The 19730-nt window shown below is 44.1% G+C and overlaps 1 protein-coding gene across 3 annotated transcripts in view; it reads left to right on the top strand.

The window, feature by feature from the left end:
- Positions 1-311: 311 nt before the first annotated feature.
- Positions 312-19730, top strand: part of RBM17 (RNA binding motif protein 17) — a 36542-nt gene continuing 17123 nt past the window's right edge. Inside the window, exons 1-6 of one of the 3 annotated variants that reach the window (XM_033957986.1) lie at positions 312-476; positions 2920-3045; positions 9169-9285; positions 11285-11451; positions 13550-13647; positions 16928-16984. In XM_033957986.1, the coding sequence (XP_033813877.1) occupies positions 2923-3045; positions 9169-9285; positions 11285-11451; positions 13550-13647; positions 16928-16984 (562 nt within the window). In that variant the 5' untranslated portion in view covers positions 312-476; positions 2920-2922. Of the gene's footprint in view, positions 477-2913; positions 3046-9168; positions 9286-11284; positions 11452-13549; positions 13648-16927; positions 16985-19730 lie in introns of all 3 variants that reach the window. The other 2 variants (XM_033957985.1, XM_033957984.1) reach the window with 2 other exon arrangements.

Here is a 19730-nt window from a genome sequence, read left to right as displayed (position 1 = left end):
CAACATTCCAGAGCTGAGATTATGACATCATAATGCCTTATTGCAGCCTCATTAGTCACAATGGCTTGATTGTCCTATACTTGGCTCACATAAGAACATAAAAGCTGCCATGCTTGGACAGACCAAAGGTCCATCAAGGCCCAACAGTGGCCAACCCAGGTCCCAGGTCCCGAGCAGCAAAACAGATTTGATGCTGCCTGTCCTAGGATTTGGCCAGGAAGCGGGGAAGCATCGGCGGTCCTCCGGCCGCCAGGTGTCGCCAGCTCCCGCCCGGCGGAGTTCCACGCCTTACGCACCTCGCCTTCACGAGCCTGAGAGGGCGGAGCGCGCAACTTCCGCTGCGTCGGCGACGTCAGCGGCGTGACGTTCAATCGGCCGGGCCCGCCGTCCCTGAGCTCGGCTTCGCCGGTGGCGGCATTTCGGTGGCCGCTGAGGCCGGCTCGGCCCTAGGCCGCCGGTGGACACCCCCCCCGCAGGTGAGCCCCCCCCCCAACTCCCCACCCCCGTCCGTCAGCGCGAGGGCGTCTCCGGCTCGTCGGTGGAACCCCCCTCCCCCACCTCACGAGGGCGGTCACGTTTCCCAACGCCTCTCCCCTCCCCCCCCTCGGTCGTTCATTAGATGGAGAATTTGGAACGAGGCCTCGTGGCTGAGGAAATGGAAACCGGAACAAAATAATGGGGGAGGGGCTACGTCAGCTTTGAGGGTGTCAGGGAGGAGGCAAAAAAAATCTGCCTGGGGCTGGCCATTGCTTTAGTGCAGTGGTTTCAGGATAGCCCTCATGAATATGCATGGAGCAGGTTTGCATGCCTGGCACCTCCATTATATGCAGATCTCTCTCATGCATATTCATTAGGGCTATTTTGAAAACCCGACTGGCCTGGGGGTCCTCCAGGACAGGGTTGGGAACCACTGGTTTAGTCCACTCAGGGTTCCAGGATATCCGCCATGAATATGCATAAACCTGATTTGCATGCACGGTCTCCATTATCCCTTATAATAAAACCCTAAGCGCGCATGCGCCTCTACGATTCCGTGATCCCTGCCGCCGTGGCCGATTTGCATCACACGTGGCTTGCTGGCACGTGCGACGGTTTGAGCGGCGCCGATAGCAACGGCAAGAGGGTGTCCTTTGGCCTGGTCAGGGTGCGGGTGCTGCAAGACGTCCGGCTGCTACTGCTGTACAGGGAAGTGGAGGGGGAGAGGGAAAGGGGGCTGCTTTGGGGGGAGGGGTTTGCTATCCGGGTTTTGAAAAGCTTCCCGACAAAATTGCGTCGGGAAGGGGCATGCATGGACGCAACGCGGTGACATCATTGCATTGTGTCTGCGCATGCGCGGATGCCATCTGGGGGGTGGAACTGGGCGGTCCTGGCCATGAGTCTGGATTTTTACCTCTCAAAATATGGTAACCCTAGTTGTATGTGCCATATGAGCTAACTCTTGAATTATTGGGGGTGCTTCTCCCTTAACACAGGCTACTGCTAGTATTATTTGTCATTTCTATGGCGCTGAAAAGCGTACGCAATAATAGACGATCCCTTCTCAGAAGAGCTTACATTCTGTTTGGGCAGCCAGGACATTGTCACTAAAAGAGTTTTCACTGGTAAATTATGAAAGTGCAAAGGTATCTGCAATTTCCAAAGCAGGGGTGTTTTTATGGAGTAAATTGACAGCGCCATTGACAGCACTTCTGGATTTACGAAAGTTTAAGAAATACTTAAAACGACTCTGTTTCTGGAGGCGTTTAAATGACAGAATTAATATTTTATTTATGGAGATATTAACATTATTGGAAGGGGAGGTGTTTAAATGAAAGAATTTAATTCTATGCAGATAGACATTATTGTATGTTACTTGTATGTATGTTTAATTATTATGATTGTACTGTTCTAAATCGCTTATGTATAAGCGGGTAAGAAATTAGAGAATGACACGGTGACAAAATTCATCACCGTTCCCGTCCCCGTGGATAACCGCGGGAAATAATCCCATGTCATTTTCTACTGTCTATTTCAACCTCAGTCCTTCTACACCAGCATTCTTCAAAGCAAAGCTTGCGGGTCAGTGGTTGTGGCCATTCATACTCTGATTCTTCCCTCTCTCTTTAAAGAATGACATGAAGATGGTTTGCCACGGTTATCCGCAGGGACGGGAACGGTGATGAATTTTGTCACCGTGCCATTCTCTATAAGAAATCTTTTAAATAAATAAATATAAGGGTTGGGAAGTTTCTTGCAGAGAGAATGATGACATGGATGTAAGTCATATCATGGTGAGTGGGAGTTGAGTTGAAGGCAGCATCGAAAAAGTGAGCTTTTAGCTTGAGTTTGAATGCTGCCAGAGACAGTGCCTGATGTAATGACTCCTTCAGAGGGAAGCTGTCTACAGCCACCACCGCAGGCTGTTCTGCAGTTAAGGAGTTTGTTTTGTATTGGGGGTGCTTGAGCACCCTAGAGTTGGCTCCTGTACAGAATGGGGTATGACTAATTCAGCATTAACCCCCTTAGTTGGAGGGGGGGGAGGCCCTAAAGTGTACATATGAGTACAGCCCTTTAGCATTAGACAGTATATTAAATATCATGTAATGTATGGATCAATGGGAGTTTTTTGAAACTGATGATTGAGATTTGACCTGTTTTAAAGTGGAAGATTGTTTGAATATTTATATCTCCATTCAGGTCTCTGAGGTCTTTTTCTCTCACAATTTAGAATTTAGTATTTAAATTCCTTGTGCTTGTTTCAGTTTTCTGGGCATTTTTTGGTAGTTAGATATTGGTCCCTCCCAGTTGACAAGCCACTGATGTTGTGCTCCCGGGAGACTTCTCCTCTGTGACTCTGGCTATCTGGATTGCCAAGGTGTAACATGAGCAAAGACAAATGGAAAAGTGCAATTTATATTTTTCTCATTATAAATTTCGCAGAAAATGTCCCTTTATGATGATCTTGGAGTGGAGACCAGCGACTCGAAAACAGAAGGCTGGTCCAAAAATTTCAAGCTACTGCAGTCTCAGCTGCAGGTGAAGAAAGCAGCTCTTACACAGGCAAAGGTAAAGGCAATGAATGTGCAGTATCTTATTTGTATTACATCAAGGAAAATACTTTTACTGCTTTCTAGCTTCCATTACCAAATTTAACAAATGTTGATGGTAGAATGATCCTTGACTCAAGGAGACCTCAAAGAGAAGAATTAGAAGAAAAAAAAAAAAAAAAAGCTCACCTGGTGGTCTAGCAGGCTTTCAGGGCAGGAGCAATCTTCCTACGCTCCTGCCCCGGGCAGATCGGCAATAGGAAATGACTGCCGTGAGTTCCCATAGTCTCTCTTGAGACTATGACAGGAGCTCATGGCAGCCATTTCCTATTGGCGATCTATATATGAAATCGCGATTGCCGAAACCGCGAATGGGGAGGGGGAAGTGTATTGTTTTTTGAGGAAAGCTTTATAATTTTATTGTGTATAACTCAACTGTATATTCTTATATTTTCTGTGACCTATCCAACAGGTTTGCATTGCCTCTGCTGTTGTGTTCACAATTACTGTTTCTGATGGTGCAATCACACTCGGCTATTAACTAATAAAATGAAGGGCATTATTCATTAACCCCCTCCTTTACTAACGCATGGGTTTGAGCGCCGGCAGTGGCGGTAACTGCTCCAACGTTCATAGAATTCCTATGAGTGTCAGAGCAGTTGCTGCCGGTGCTCAAATCCACGCTACACGTTAGAAAAGGAGGGGGGTAAACCAGGAAAAAAACTTGTTTTAGAGCTTTTTACACTGATTGATTAAACCTACTTATCGTGGTAAGACCTGATAGAAGATTTTAGTTCTTATTGTACTATAGCCAGCTTGCTGCCTCAGTAATGGTATTGCCATCTAGATGAGGGATGGATTCCACACGTGAGATCTGTAGCTTATCAAGGCTTGGCGGTGTGGCAGACAGCACTCCCAAGTGGGGCTTCAATGAATTTCTCTCGTTATGTTCTGATGTATTAAAATGGCCTTTTCAGATAGAATATAGAATTATTAAAGCTGTTTTGCATTGTAACTCACTATTATCATTCTTTATTTCAAACATGAGCAAGGTTGATTTATTAGCTTAGGGGTAATGTTTCAATTAGTAACAATCAGCAATTTTTGGTCACTGCCAGCATTATGGATGTTCAGTGCTGAGCCACGTCCAAGCACCAGCATTGAATATTCGGCATTGTGCAATGTTTCAGCACTTATCTGCCTAAGCAAAGCTGGATAAAGATAGGACTGTTTTATGCAGTTCAATGTGTCTAGTTAACTTAGGTGGTTAAGTAAGGAATATCGGCACTTAACTGCATGGCCCACATTACCCACAAAAATAACCGACTATGATTTTAGCAGTTGGTGCTGATATTTGGTGGTACTAATTGGTTAATTGCCACTGAATATTATTGGATAGCCCCATACGGGTGATTTAACCAGCCAGGAGCCTCCGATATTTTCCAGGATATACTTTAAATGTGCCTGCTTAACTTTTAAGATTCTATTTGGCATATGTTCCTTACTTGTTCCTCTTTCCTGGAACTCTTAAAGACTGGGTCTGGTTAGAACTATGCAAAAACTGTCTTTTCCTTCCCTTAAAGGCATATTGGGAAGAATAACCCAAATCACAGTTACCGAATGCTAGGGTTCACCTTGGGGGTTAGCGCCCAAGAAAGGGATCTGAGTGTCATTGTAGACAATACAATGAAACCTTCCGCCCAATGTGCGGCAGTGGCCAAAAAAGCAAACAAGATGCTAGGAATTATTAAAAAAAGGGATGGTTAACAAGACTAAAGATATTATAATGCCTCTGTATCGCTCCATGGTACGACCTCACCTGGAGTATTGCATTCAATTCTGGTCTTCTTATCTCAAGAAAGATATAGCTGCACTAGAAAAAGGTTCAAAGAAGAGCAACCAAGATAATAAAGGGGATGGAGCTCCTCTCATATGAGGCAAGACTGAAAAGGATAGGGCTCTTCAGCTTGGAAAAGAGAAGACTGAGGGGAGATAGGATTGAAGTCTACAAAATCCTGAGTGGAGTAGAACGGGTACAAGTGAATCGATTTTTAATGCTGATAAAAATTACAAAGACTAGGGGACACTCGATGAAACTGCAGGGAAATATTTTTTGACTCGGAATAGTTAAGCTCTGAAACATGTTGCCAGAGGTTGTGGTAAAAGCGAATAGTGTAGCTGGTTTTAAAGAAATGTTTGGACAAATTCCTGGAGGAAAAGTCCATAGTCTGTTATTAAGCCATGGGGGAAGCCTCTGCTTGCCCTGGATCGGTTGCATGGAATGTTGGTACTCTTTGGATTTTGTCCAGGTATTAGTGACCTGGATTGACCCCCGTGAGAATGGGCTACTGGGCTTGATGGACCGTTGGTCTGACCCAGTATGGCTATTCTTATGTAAACTGGGGAAATCCTATTCATTTAAATTAACAGAAATATGGAACAATATTCCCCTAAAGTTAAGAGAATTAGGTTCACTTTAATCCTTCTGCAAAAACTTTAAAACTTGTCTATTCTCAAAACTAAGTTTATGTTAATTTCTTTAACTTTTTAATTTATTGTAAACCGAGTCGAGCTTTATTATTTGAAGATGGCCCAGTCTATAAATTCATTGACCTAATAACATAATAAAAAATATGAAAGCATTAAAATTCAGTACAGTTTAAGAAACCCTCATTCAAAGCACTGTTTTATTGCTGGATTTCTTTCTTAGTGCAAGGAGTTTATTTCAGAGATTGGGTCCTAATTAAGAAAATGCCCTTGCTCAAGTAGACGACAAATGAATCATAGACAGAGATGTTGTAGCTTCTGATCCTTGGTTCAGGAATCATGTAGAGTTCACAGTCGGAAGAGTCGTTCAACCAAGTACTGCTTTAAGGTGTCCCCTGGAGCAATTCTGGAACTTCTAATGGGAACTGCACTTTCTTCTCTGTGGCCATGAAAGATAGATCACTGGGAGGAGTAAGGAGAGAAGGGCCTTATGTGGTAGAAGCAGAATCAAATGATGATGAAAGCTTTTTTAATGTATATTTATTTAAAATGTATTACCCGCAGCATTCTGCAGTTCTGGCAGGGTACAATAAAGCATCCTATATAATAAAAGACTAAGCGCACATGCGCACTTAGGATTTTGTGTTCCCTGCCGCTGTGGTGTGTGATCCGTGGCCGCCAATCCGGCGGCAGGGAACATTCTGGCCACTCCCCTCCTCACGCCCTCACTCACCATGGAAGCCAGGCAAGCTCTCTCCCTGCCCGCGTCCTCAGCAGGGAACACACTTCCCGCCCTAACTCGCCGCTGCCACCGCCGCTGCTGCTGATCCTCCTGTAAAGAGCAGCCTGCGATGGTGGCCGGCTTTAGCGAACCTCACAGGCCGCTCTCCAACCTCAGTAGCACATTCCCTCTGACGCACGGGATCACGTCAGAGGGAATGTGCTACCGAGTTGGATAGCGGCCTGCGAGGTTCGCTAAAGCCGGCCACCATCGCAGGCTGCTCTTTACAGGAGGATCAGCCACCACGGGGATCGTGAGAGGAGCCACCGGTACTTTGAAACTTGAAAAAAAACCTTCAGCCACAGCAGGCCAGCCCGCGGGAAGGGAAGGGGGAGGGGCCGAACGGAGCAGGCCAGATCGTGTTAAGAGAAGGGAGGGACCGAATGGAGCAGGACAGCTCACGGTAAGAGAAGGGAATGGGGGTGGGGGAAAATGCTGCTACTGCTTCAGCAGGGACCTGGAGGGGAAGGGAAATACCGCTGCTACTTCTGCAAAGGGGGTGAGAGAAGGGAATGGGGGGGAAATGCTGCTACTACTTCACAGGGATCTGGAGGGGAAGGGAAATATCACTGCTGCTTCTGCAAAGGAAAGTGGGGGGGGAGAGAAGGGAATGGGGGTGGGGGAAAATGCTGCTACTACTTCACAGGGACCGCTGCTGCTTCTGCAAAGGAAAGTGGGGGGGGGGGAGAGAGACAGAAAGAAATACAGACAGATAAAGGAGGCCAGGGAAAGAGACAGACAGAAATAAAGACAAACAGGGGACCAGAGAGACAGACAGAAAGAAAGACAGACAGACAAAGGGTGCCAGGGAGAGAGAGAGAAAAATAGCAGGAGGGAGAGAGACAGAAAGAAAGGAAGAAAGAGACAGGAGCAGGGAGAGAGACATAAAGAAAGACAGACAGACAGGCATATATTCTAGCACCCGTTAATGTAACGAGCTTAAACACTAGTACACAATAAATCAAAACATACAGGGCTCCTTTTACTAAGGTGCGCTAGCGTTTTTAGCGCACGCAGGAAATTACCGCGAGCTGCGCTTCTAGAACTAACGCCAGCTCAATGCTGGCGTTAAAGTCTAGCACATGCAGCATTAAAGCAGTAAAAGGAGCCCACAGTCTCAAAAACAACAGAAAAATACGAAGTAAAAGAGGCCATGGTTATTTCCCCCTATAATCAAGTTTCAAGTGTATTAGGTTTTTATATACCGTCTATCAAGGTTATCTAAGCGGTTTTATAATCAGGTACTCAAGCATTTTTCCTGTCTGTCCCGGTGGGTTCACAATCTATTGTACCTAATCCTAATTATACTTTCCCATATATGTTGCTCTCCTATAACTAATGTAGTTCTACCCCAGTTCCTTTTGTATCAAGTAAGTCCTTGTCCGACTCTGTCTACATTTTAAGTTGTAATATAATGACTATGTTTTATCATGTGCATCACTTAGAAGATTTATAGGTGATATTATCAAATTTTAAATAAACCTGAAACAATCGTAAAATAAAAAAAATGGCTTTCAAGGAAAAAGCTTGCTTAAAATTGCCTTCGTATATTTGCTAAACGCTGGAAATTCCCTTAACCTCAGCAGGCAAAGTATCGATATCATGGCGTGCCGAAAAGTTGAATGAGCCAGATTTAAATGACAGACTTTCAAGCAGCATTTGGCTCTCAGAACGTAGTGATCGTAGGTACGAAATAAAGAACTTAACGCAACAGGACCACTGTCCCATAACAACTTAAAAATCAAGCACACCACTTTAAATTCAGTGCGAGACGAAATAGGTAGCTAACGCAAATCACACAAAAATAGGCACAATGTGGTGAAATTTGGACGCATGCATAATGCTTGTAGCAACATTCTGTTTCCAGTTGTAAAGAACATAAGAATCGCCTTACTGGGTCAGACCAGTGGTCCATCAAGCCCAGTAGCCCGTTCTCACGGTGGCTAATCCAGGTCACTAATACCTGGCCAAAACCCAAAAAGTAGCAACATTCCACATAGAATCCCAAAGAATAGCAAGATTCAAGAATCCCAAAGAGTGGCAACATTCCATGCTACCGATCCAGGATAAGCAGTGGCTTCCCCCATGTCTTTCTCAATAACAGACTATGGACTTTTCCTCCAGGAACTTGTCCAAACCCTTCTTAAAACCAGCTATGCTATCTGCTCTTATCACAACCTCTGGCAATGCGTTCCAGGGCTTAACTATTCTCTGAATGAAAAGAAATTTCCTCCTATTAGTTTTAAAAGTATTTCCCTGTAACTTCATCGAGTGTCCCGTAGTATTTGTCATTGTTGACGGAGTGAAAAATCGATCCACTTGTACCCGTTCTGCTCCACTCAGGATTTTGTAGACTTCAATCATGTCTCCCCTCCGCCGTCTCGTTTCCATGCTGAAGAGCCCTAACCTTTTTAGTCTTTCCTCATACGAGAGGAGGTCCATCCCCTTTATCATCTTGGTCGCTCTTTTTTGACCAAGATGATAAAGGGGATGCCTACATATTTAGGCAGACCAAGATAAAGCGAATTGCAATAATCAAACACAGGGGTCAACAGTGCAGTAATAATTTGAAAGTTGTCCAATGACAGAAATCCCTCGATGTTTTGCTTTGGGAAATTTTGGGGAAATTTGGTCCAGGAGCAGTTGTGGCCTAGAGCAGTCATACAAGCCTTCACTTTCAATCTCTGTACAGTCTGCTAATAATGCAATACCATGCCTTGGGGCATAAGGAAACTTAGCACAGATTTAAATAGATATTTTCTTTGTGAAAAGGTCTGACACTAAAACTGTTGTTCTGGTAAGATACTTTTGAGTTCAACAGTAGATGGGTATTTTTTTTTTTTTTTTTAAAGCTCTGTTCTTGTTTGGTTGCAGACCCAGAGGACAAAACAAGTTACTGTCTTGGCTCCAGTGGTTGATCTAAAGCGTGGCAGTGCAAGTGAGGAAAGGCAGATTGTGGACACACCTCCACATCTGGCGACTGGACTAAAGGTAAGGCCAGGGGACCATGGAAGGCACTACTGACGAGCAGTTTAAGTGACGTTGAGTTGGGTCCCTAGCTCATCTCTTCCTTTGCTTCTCTTCTTAGTTTCAGTGTTCGTGTGTTCTAAACTGAGAGATAAATTTTCAGTTTTTCAGGCAGTCAACTGGATTAATCTTTGTGGTCCTATTATTGCTTGGAAGTGTTAAAAATCATGGAGACACTCTCGTTAACCCTGGTGTTTAGCTTAGGAGTGTGGAAGGTCCTAACTCCTTATATCAACTACCCCAAAAAGTAACATAAGTCATAGTAAATACAAAGATAGTAGTATGTCCTCTAAAGCAGTGTTTTTCAACCTTTTTTACACCTATGGACTGGCAGAAATAAAATAATTATTCTATGGACCGGCATCGGTCCGTGGACCGACGGTTGAAGAACACTGGGCTAAGTCGTGGACCAGACCCCGCCCATCTCTACCCAATCTCCACCCCAGACCCCGCCCCCATAATAGTACTAATTGCACCTTGCACGTCCCGTGCCTCATCTGGAAGCCTTCCCTCTGACGTTGCAACGTCCGAGAGAAGGCTTCCGGTTCAGACGCAGGATGCCCGTAGGAGCCACTGCCTGTGGCTTTGTGCGCTGAATCAGTTAGGAAGAGGGAACTGGCTCGAAGATAACACTGCATCGATCGCACCGTGGACCGGCGGTTGAAGAACACTGTTTTGGGCCTGATGTACGTGCTGGCCCTATGGACTGGCAGGAAATTTCTGTGGACTGGCACTGGTCCATGGACCAGTGGTTGAAGAACATTGCTCTAAAGCACAACAAAATATTCCAAAGGATCACTGTTAAGATCAAAATCACTAATCCATATCAAAAAGACATTTATAGGAAATCTTCTGGTTGTTATGTTCACTATTCAAGGCAAATATTTAAACTAGCACCCAAGGGAAAGCAGCATCAGAATTCAGATTGTAAAAAGTGGGCATCTTTTCGTCATGGGCAATAAGTATTCTAGGTGCACCATCAGCCTAACCCCCCGCCTCCTCCCCCTCCAGCTCCAGTAACTTCCAAGTTCCACAGTCCACTCTGAAAGTTGATAAAGTAAACGATTGTGATCATTGTAACGCCATGCCTCCCACAACAATCCTGTTAAAGACTTGGGTGTAGATGCCCAATGGATGCAATTTTGCAAAGCCATTGACCCGGTAAATGGGTTATTAGAAATTTGTTTGCTGACCTTGCACTGAGGTGCCGATGATTTGCTTGAGTTTGTGTAACTGTCGTGGCCGGTGTTGCTTTTATTGCCGCTAATTTTACTGCTAAAGGTTAAGCCAGCCCTGGTGGCCCAACAGGCATTGATAATTTCAGTTGTAAACCAGGAAAGAACAAAAAGAGACCTGATAAAACCCCAAAATCCATTTAGTTTGTTTGTTTGTTTATTTATTTATTTATAAATTTTTGCATTCTTACAATATTTGAATTTTACATATTATATTCAATTAATGCATGAAAATTGTGATTAGTATTTATAGTCTAAGTGGTTTACATTCAGGTAATCAAGCATTTCTCCCTGTCTGTCCCGGCGGGCTCACAATCTATCTAGTGTACCTGGAGCAATGGGGGATTAAGTGACTTGGCCAGGGTCACAAGGAGCAGTGTGGGATTTGAACCCACAACCTCAGGGTGCTGAGGCTGTAGCTCGAACCACTGTCTCACACACTCCATATTTCTTTCCAACATTGTTACTGTCATTCATGAGCCTGCGGAGATTGCAGGAACTCCTGGGAACAAAAATATTTTCAAAAAATGCTTTTGATGTTTCTATTTATTTCCTCCCTCCCTCCTTTTTTTTTTTTTTTTACAGTTTGTCACTGTTGGGTGTCGGAGATTTGGAAATAGAAAACCTAATTAAAAATTGAGGTCTTGATGTATCTTATATGATTTCCTTTAGTTGAAATGATACTTCTCACTGACAGTTAATCCCATGATCTGTTCTTCTCTTTTTAGGAATCGGCACCTAGTGGCTTTTCCACAGGAGATGTGCTGATCCCGCTGGCTGACGAGTATGACCCCATGTTCCCTAATGATTACGAGAAGGTGGTAAAACGGCAGAGAGAAGAAAGACAGAGGCAACGTGAACTGGAGAGACAGAAGGAGATAGAAGAAAGGGAAAAGTAAGATCAAAACACTATTTCATTTTGGCTGCTCTGATAAACTTTGATAGTGGTATCAAAAATGCTAGATGTCCTAAAAATTCAGAGTATTCTCAGGTTTCCTACATGTAATACTAATCTGTTGTCAGGAAATCTCAAAAGTAATTCCATTAAGATCTGGTCTTTAAATTCGTAAGGCTTCCTATGGCGACACAGGTAAATTAAAATAGACAAGGCAGCAGATAGTAGACAATTCCAGTGCCGTTGTGGAGAGTGTAGACCAGGGTTTTCTTGGCCGAAATGCATGTACCCAAGTCAAAAACAGAAGCCTAACTCACACAGCCACAATCCGTCTCTAACCGCACCCACTTTTAGGTAGGTGTCTACTTTCTATAGAATTGTGTTTTTTGAGTTAGGTTTTCAATTAAGTCAGTGGCATTTATGAGGTGTTAAGTGCCGAATAAGCCTGTCAGTTAAAATAGGAATGTAACTTTAGGCAGACTTTATAGAATCAGGGCCATAGGCCTAGATTCACTAACCTGGCCGAGTCAGTCCGCTCCGTATCCGATCCGATGCAGGACGACTGATTCACAATGGACCTGTATTCAAATGGGGGCGATCGGAGGAACGTCTCCCCCTCCCACTGACCTCATGGATCGCTCTGCAGCGATCCAGATGCATGCTCAGACCATCTACTTTGCCTGTAGATGGTCTGCGCATGAGTTTGATGTTTGTGGGTTTTAAAAATTTTTTTTAACTTTTTACTCGCGAGCCCGTGGTTTTAACCCACAGGTTTAAAGTGGGTTAAAATCACGGGCTTGAGTTGGGGCAGGAGAATCGGGGCAGAGAGCAGGGCGGCAATGGAGCAGGAGAGTCGGCAAGGATGTGTGTGACTGGTCCCCAGCAGTCGCTTCTTCTGTTGATGGGCCAGTCCAGTCAGTGTCCCAGATTTGTTTAGCGAATCATGTCCCTGTCTACTTTGCATGCCATTTCCCTTTATTTGCATGCAAGGATTGGAATCGGATCGGAGGAAAATTGGGTCACAAAGAGGTCGCAAACCAATCAGTACACGATCGGTTTGCTTAGTGAATCTAGCCCATAGTGTCTAATAAACAAGACCCAGAGGGGATGTCCTCTTTAATCCTTCTAAGGCCATGATCCATCTAAACATGCTTCAACTGTTTTTTATTTTGCATCCTCTTTGGCTGTCCTGCTACCCTGGCAAATTCAGTTGCTTTTTAAATATAGTTGGAGTTGTGAAGCTATTTTTGCTAGAAACTTTGCAGCTTTGCTTTCAGGCCTTGCTTCAGTGCTGAATAGAAACATTCCTTGTACCAACCTTTGTCTTACTAAGAACTGATTTACCTTCTGGGCAAAAATGGGACAAGAAAAGCATAAACCCTTTTAATTTTAATGGGTGCACAGTTATGCATGCAGTTGCTTGCACAGTTATAGACTAGTACCACTTACATGTGTAACTTAATTTGCAATAGCTGTCATCTTTTTACTTCCAAGCTCTGAAAACTATCACCACAATTGTAATGCAGCCTGTAATTTGCTTGTTTATTGGGGAACACCATCCCTAGCTCATTCTATGCTGACTTGCTGAAGACGAGCGGAGCTTTGAAATGCTCCTCACAATAAAAGCAGTCTCATCTGTAACCTGCTCGTTTCACCTTTTTAATTGCAATTTTCCACAGAGAAAGTGTGCAAGCAAAAGAATTGTACAAAAAAACACTCTGGAATTTTTTGTTTTGTACAGATGTATATATTGTTGCTGGGTCAGAGCTTTATAGAACTTTTTACTGGTTTTTGCATGCATCATTTTTGCCGTGGGTGTCTTCTCCCCTTCCGAACCTGAGGCGCTTAGAATCTTTGGCCAAAAAAGTGCACAGTTCTTAAAACTGACGTTATCAAAACCATAAATCTGAGTGTAAAAATGATATTGAACATAGTATGGGTTTTAGACGCAGACTGGCACAAAACCACTGTGTTCCAATAATAAATTTCTACTTACGGTGATGTATATTTTCCCTTTAATCTGGTCAGTATGCAGCATATTTCTATAAAATGGATGCTTAGGGTTCTCATTGTGGCTGTCCTTGATTTGCTTTATTAGGAGGCGGAAGGACAGGCATGAAGCCAGCGGCTTTTCCAGGCGCCCAGACACAGAGTCTGACGAGGAGGAAGATTATGAGAGGGAAAGGAGGAAACGAAGTAAGTGACTTAGAGCCTCCCACCTGGGCCCAGTTTAGTTTTCAAGGTGCCTTTGACACTAGTAGATTGTCTCCAGCAAACAGCAGAAGGTATTATCATGTGTAAAGTGCAGAGGACTGGATTTATGTGATTAAACATCTGCGGTGAAATTCAGATTGCTTTCCAAACTGCGGACTCTGGAAGTGAAAGTGGTGCCTCATGAGTTTTACTAGTGCCTGCTGCTGTGGGTTGTGAGATGCAGGCTAGAGCAGTGATTCCCAACCCTGTCCTGGAGGAACACCAGGCCAATCGGGTTTTCAGGCTAGCCCTAATGAATATGCATGAGAGAGATTTGCATATGATGGAAGTGATAGGCATGCAAATTTGCTTCATGCATATTCATTAGGGCTAGCCTGAAAACCCAATTGGCCTGGTGTTCCTCCAGGACAGGGTTGGGAACCACTGGGCTAGAGAATGACACGGGAACAAATTTTTCCCCGTCCCCGCAGGAACTCAATTTCCCCCTCCCATTCCCGCAAGTTTTGGTGGTGTCCCTGTCCTGTAAGCTCAGTCTTCACCGCACAAACCTCGAACACTTAAGATCGGAGCTTGCAGGAATGGGGCAGGGACAGGAAAAGAACTCACGGGAACGGGGAAAAATTTGTCCCCGTGTCATTCTCTAATGCAGGCTACAGGATTTCACCATGGATGTGTCTGTCACGTTCTTGCACACAGCAGGAATAGCAAAGTTGTGCGAGTCACAAAGTCCTGCAGCAAATGTAGTCACTTGAATGTAACTCACTGTGAGGTAAATTTTTTTTTAAAATATGGGGAATATGGAAACATGGGAAGCACCAGATAAGCATCTGCCTTCTATCTATGAAAGTGGTCAAGAATCTGTAGCCACCAGATCCAGCCTGTTCTTTAGATTTGCTTTCAATTTGTACTAAATCACCAGGTCCCTCTAGTGATTTATTAGCTGCAGATGGTGCTGGGATGGTACAACTCAATGAGAACATGGTGTTCCCTTGTCCTAAGAGAACATCCAGGTGAGCAAACATCAGCAAAGACAAAATCTTTGCGCAGTGGTAGCATTATGGATATTAGAAAGGCCTGGAAAGATCTGGAAACTTCAGGAGAGCTGGAAGGGCCAAAACAGAGAAGCTGCAAAGAGGGGGTTACAGGATGGAGAATTTTTATATCATTGTTGGAAAAAGTGGTTAAATTCCTTATTTTCCAAATGTATATTTTGTTTTGTGTGGAAATGCATGAAAGAAAAAAAAAAAAAAGATTTGGGCTAGGTGTACTAGAAGATGCTACAGAATTAGGATGTGCTGCTCCCGAAACTCATAGGAACTCTGAGCGTTGGAACAGAGCGGAACATTTAGTGTTCCAGCTGGCGCTAAAAAACACTTTTGCGGTTTTGTAAATGGAGGGGAGTAAGTTTGAAACACGGACTGGGTGTACTAAGCAAATTTATATATGGTGAATAGGGATCTAAGCCGAATTCTAGGTATGAGAACCTGGACTGGTGACATGAGTTCTTCCAAGCTGAATACAAAATACAGCAGACACCAGCCCTCCTAGTGGTAGTGGCATGGTACTGCAGCCATGTATGGGAAATTGCTCCTTGTACTTATAGTATTCTCAGGGCCACTAATGCGTCCTTACTGTGTCCTAATGCTTAGAGGACCTTCTGGACATAGGACACAGATAATACAGGAAATCTGTTACTGTAACAGTTAAACAAATCCCTCAAATAACACACTGAGCCAGAATTGCAGTGTTCAACTGCATATCAGCTCAGATACAGAATAAGAGTAGCTTTTTTAAAATATACTCTTCATCTGAGTGACATCAAACCAGGTTCTCATACCAGCGCTTAATAGTTGCCTTTGTAAAGTTGTAGCTCTTCAGATTTTTAGACTGCCACTTCCATGTGACGAGCAACTGCTGCTCTCTGCTCATTCCCCCACTTTGGGCCACTTTATTCAGCAATCTGGTTGGCAGAGTAGAAGCCATTGGTTTCCTCTTTCAAATGGTGGGATTATCACCTCATTCATCTCTGAGTCTTTGTAATTACTTTGCCTGATCTCTTGACGTGCTTAGTTGCTGTCCTGTGAAGGTTGGAGGCTGGGGAGTTTGAGTACCATGGCTCTTTTCAGGTGCTTTGCTGGATGAAGCACTTTGAGTCTGTTTGGGGGTGGGGGGCATAGAGAGGAGCTGTGAAATGGATCGAAGCCTTAAATATGTAGAATTCCATGCATTTCCATTCTGTAGAGTGTCCTAAAGTGAAAGAAAAACCAATTCAGATCTCTTCTAGGGCTGCCACACCCTGGGCAATTCAGATTGCAGGACAGGCAGAGACTTTGCCCCAGGATGGATAAAAATCAATGATTTAAAAAAAAAAAAAAAATTAAAATCTATCTAAGGATGATTTAAATACATTATGGTCCAAAAGTTATTCATCATGAAATAGGGATTAGTTTTAAATTATGTAGTTTGAGGTTGTATTTCATACAATGTTTTAAAATTTTTTGGCAAATTATTCCATTCACAATTTCATGGGCATGATATAAATCAAGTCTTTCTGACTAGTGATTTAAATCAAATCCACCTGGCTTTGCCCAGTCACATTTTTGCCAAAAGAATGATGCTGTTCATCTCGCCTGTTCCCTGTGATCCTTTATGCCAGTGGTCCCCAACCCTGTCTTGGAGGACCACCAGGCCAATCGGGTTTTCAGGCTAGCCCTAATGAATATGCATGAGAGAGATTTGCATATAATGGAAGTGACAGGCATGCAAATCTGCTTCATGCATATTCATTAGGGCTGTCCTGAAAATCCGATTGGCCTGATGGTCCCCCAGGACAGAGTTGGGAACTACTGCTTTATGCCACATTTCAGAAATGCAGCCTGCATCAGAGAGAGCCCTTTAACCTGACTCATGACAAGTTATGTTTATGAAGTACCGTTCTATCTTGGAGAAGTTCAGAGCGGTGTACAATTTACAGTCTGGTTTAGGTCAAAGATGTTACCTGAATTTGCACCTACAGGCATCAGCTGGTGTTGAGGTCAGTTCCAAAGAAATCAATCTCAAGCCATTAGGACCCATGTTGCTATTTTATGGATCGATTTAATAAAGTGGGGCGTGATTTTCTTCACTCAGTGAATGAGCTCCTGTATGTAGGGACCCATCACAAACTTTTCTAGAAGCAGGAAAAGCCTAGTGTTCAAAGAACGTTTCTAGTCTTGTAGTCTGAATAATTCGGTTGCTCTGATTATTCACTTCTCTTTCTCAGGTATGGGAGGCGCTGCCATCGCACCACCTTCTTCTCTCATGGAGAAAGATAAAGAGTGTAAGTACCACTAATTATTTGCTTTTAAGGTGATCTAATCGAATCTAATCCTTAGGTTTGTATACCGCATCATCTCCACGTTCGTAGAGCTCGACGCGGTTTACAGTAGGAGAAATAGGAAGGAACTACAACAGAGGGTTAGAGGTAGAAGTGTGAAGAAAATTTAGAGGACTTGGGATGCCAAGATATAAGAGTTTCCTTGATTCCTAAGTTGGAGGGAGACTTACATTTTTTGAGAAAAGCCAGGTTTTCAGATGTTTGCGGAAAACTTGGAGAGAGCTCAAGTTCCGAAGAGGGGAGGTAAGGTTGTTCCAGAGCTTTTCTATTAGACTAATGAGAGAAAGGGCTGTGGCTCACTGGTTGAGCTGCTGCCCCTGCACCCAGAGGTTGTGAGTAGAGAATGACACGGGGACAAATTTTGTCCCATCCCCGTGAATTCCCTGTCCCTGCGCCTGCCTCATTCTTGTAAGCTCTGCCTTAACCGCACAAACCTCGAACACTTATGATTTTTAAAGCGTTTGAGGCTTGCGCAGATGAGGACAGAGCTTAGGCATTGGTGGAATGAGGCATTATGACATCACAATCCGAGCTCTAGAATGTTGCTACTTAGGATTTGAAAGTGTTTGAGGCTTGTGCAGATGAGGACAGAGCTTGCAGGAATGGGGAAGGGACAGGAAAAGAACTCATGGGGATGGAACAGGAAAATGAGTTCCCGCGGGGACGGGGAAAAATTTGTCCTCATGTCATTCTCTAGTTGTGAGATCAAATCCCGGTCCTGCTCCTTGTGACCCTGAGCAAGTCACTTAATCCTCCAGTGCCCACCACTTTGAATGTCAGCTCTTAATGCTATAAAAAGGCGGTATACAAGTCCCCATTCTCTTTTCTCGGGTCAGAACAGAATAAGCCCAATATGGTCTTACAAGGAAAAATAAGTGAGTTGTACAAAGAATTCCAGTGACAGACAATAGAATTTTAGGTGTAGCCCTGGTCTGCATTTCTTTCTTGTCAGTTCCAAAGTATCTGTCTTATTTTATTTTTTAATTTGTTTTATGTGTTTGCTGTATTGTTTATAATTCCATTTTGTTTTATAAGTTAAATAGCACCAGTCCCAGTACAGATCCCTGTGGCACTCCACTATTTACCCTCTATTGAGATAAATGGCTATTTAACACTACCCTCTGTTTTCTATCTGATAACCAATTCCTACTCCACAACTGAACTTTGCCTCATGTTCCATGACTCTTTAATTTTCTCAGGAGCAGTGGGTTGTCAGGAGGTCAGTTTTGGTGGTAATCTTTGTAAGTCTTCCAGGAGTAGTGTCTGTAGGTCTTTTAAGAATATTTAGTTCTGGATTGTGACTACAAGCAGTCCCCGGTTTAAGAATGCCAAACTCGTACGTCCTGCCTCTCCCTTCCTGTCAAAATGCAACCCTCCTCCTCCCTTCAGTGTCCCAACGTTCCCCTCGTCATCTTTCCCTCCGTTCAGCATCCCAAATTTGTGCTCTCGCAGGTGTTTACCTCCTCTGGCCAGCTCTCTCCTTTCAGTCGCCTCTGGTTCCTGCATGCGACTCAGGGCTGACCTGGAAGTCTTCCTTCACGTCAGAGGGAAGGCTTCCAGGTCAGCTGCATGCAGAAAGCGCAGGTGCTTACCTGTAACAGGAGTTCTCTGTAGACAGCAGGGGAATGCTGCCACACTTGAAGGTGAAGTCCTCCAACTGAGCCTGCGTGTTTTGACAGGAAGGGGGTAAGAAGGGGCATGTTGGCACAGGAAGGGAGAAGCAGGGTCGTGTTGAGACACAAACGGAAGGGAGGGAGCACAAACTTGGGACACAGAATGGAGGGAGGGAGCATGAACTTGGGACACAGAATGGAGGGAGAGAGGGGAGCTTGAACTTGGGACATAGGATGGAAGAACAGAGGGAGTGATGGGAAGAGATACTGAGGTGGACGAATGGAAGAATTGTTGGGCATCGGTGCCTGAGAGAGAGGGAGGGGAGCATGAACTTGGGACATAGGATGCAAGAATGGAGGGAGTGAGGGAATGAGATGCTGAGGTGGGGAGGGAATTGAAAGGGAGAGTTGTTGGGCATGGGTTTCTGAGTGAGAGGGAAAGAGAGAGGGTTCATATGGGGAATGAAGAAAGAGAATTATTGGGCATAGGGAGGGAGAGAGAAATATTGGATATGGTGGTGGGAGAGGCGTGAGGTACAGATGCATGGGGAAGAGAGATGAGAGAGAGAAATGTTGGATGTGGAGGTGGAGAGGGAACAGCGGGACAGATGAAGAACAAAAGTAAGTGTAAATCTATATTTTCTTTATATTTAAACTACAGTACAGTACTTTGTTTTGAGGACTGTTTCTTTAATGTTCTTTAATGCTTTTATGGACTGTATTGTACAGGATGCGAGTTACATACAAGTTTAGCTTAAGAACGATTTTAAAAATGGAGCTCATTCTTAACCTGGAGACTTGCCTTTACTAAGAGTACCTCTCTGGTTTTCTTTTTATACTACACTTCTCCCTCCGTATTCGCGGTTTTTAGCATGCTGGCTTCTCCCCCCAAATGACATCAGTTTGCATAGAGAAATCGCTGATTCCAAGCGTTTACAGAGAAAATCGCTGATTCCCAGCACTTTCTTCACTGTGTTTTGCCTCTTCTTCAGGAACAGGCCAGGTCTCCCACCATGTTATTCACGGTTTCACCACAATGAAAAAGTTATTCACGGTTTTTCTGTATTTGCGGGTCT

This window comes from Geotrypetes seraphini, chromosome 9 (genome assembly GCF_902459505.1).
Source record: "Geotrypetes seraphini chromosome 9, aGeoSer1.1, whole genome shotgun sequence".
NCBI lineage: Eukaryota > Metazoa > Chordata > Amphibia > Gymnophiona > Dermophiidae > Geotrypetes > Geotrypetes seraphini.
This window is presented reverse-complemented; position numbering and strand designations above follow the sequence as displayed.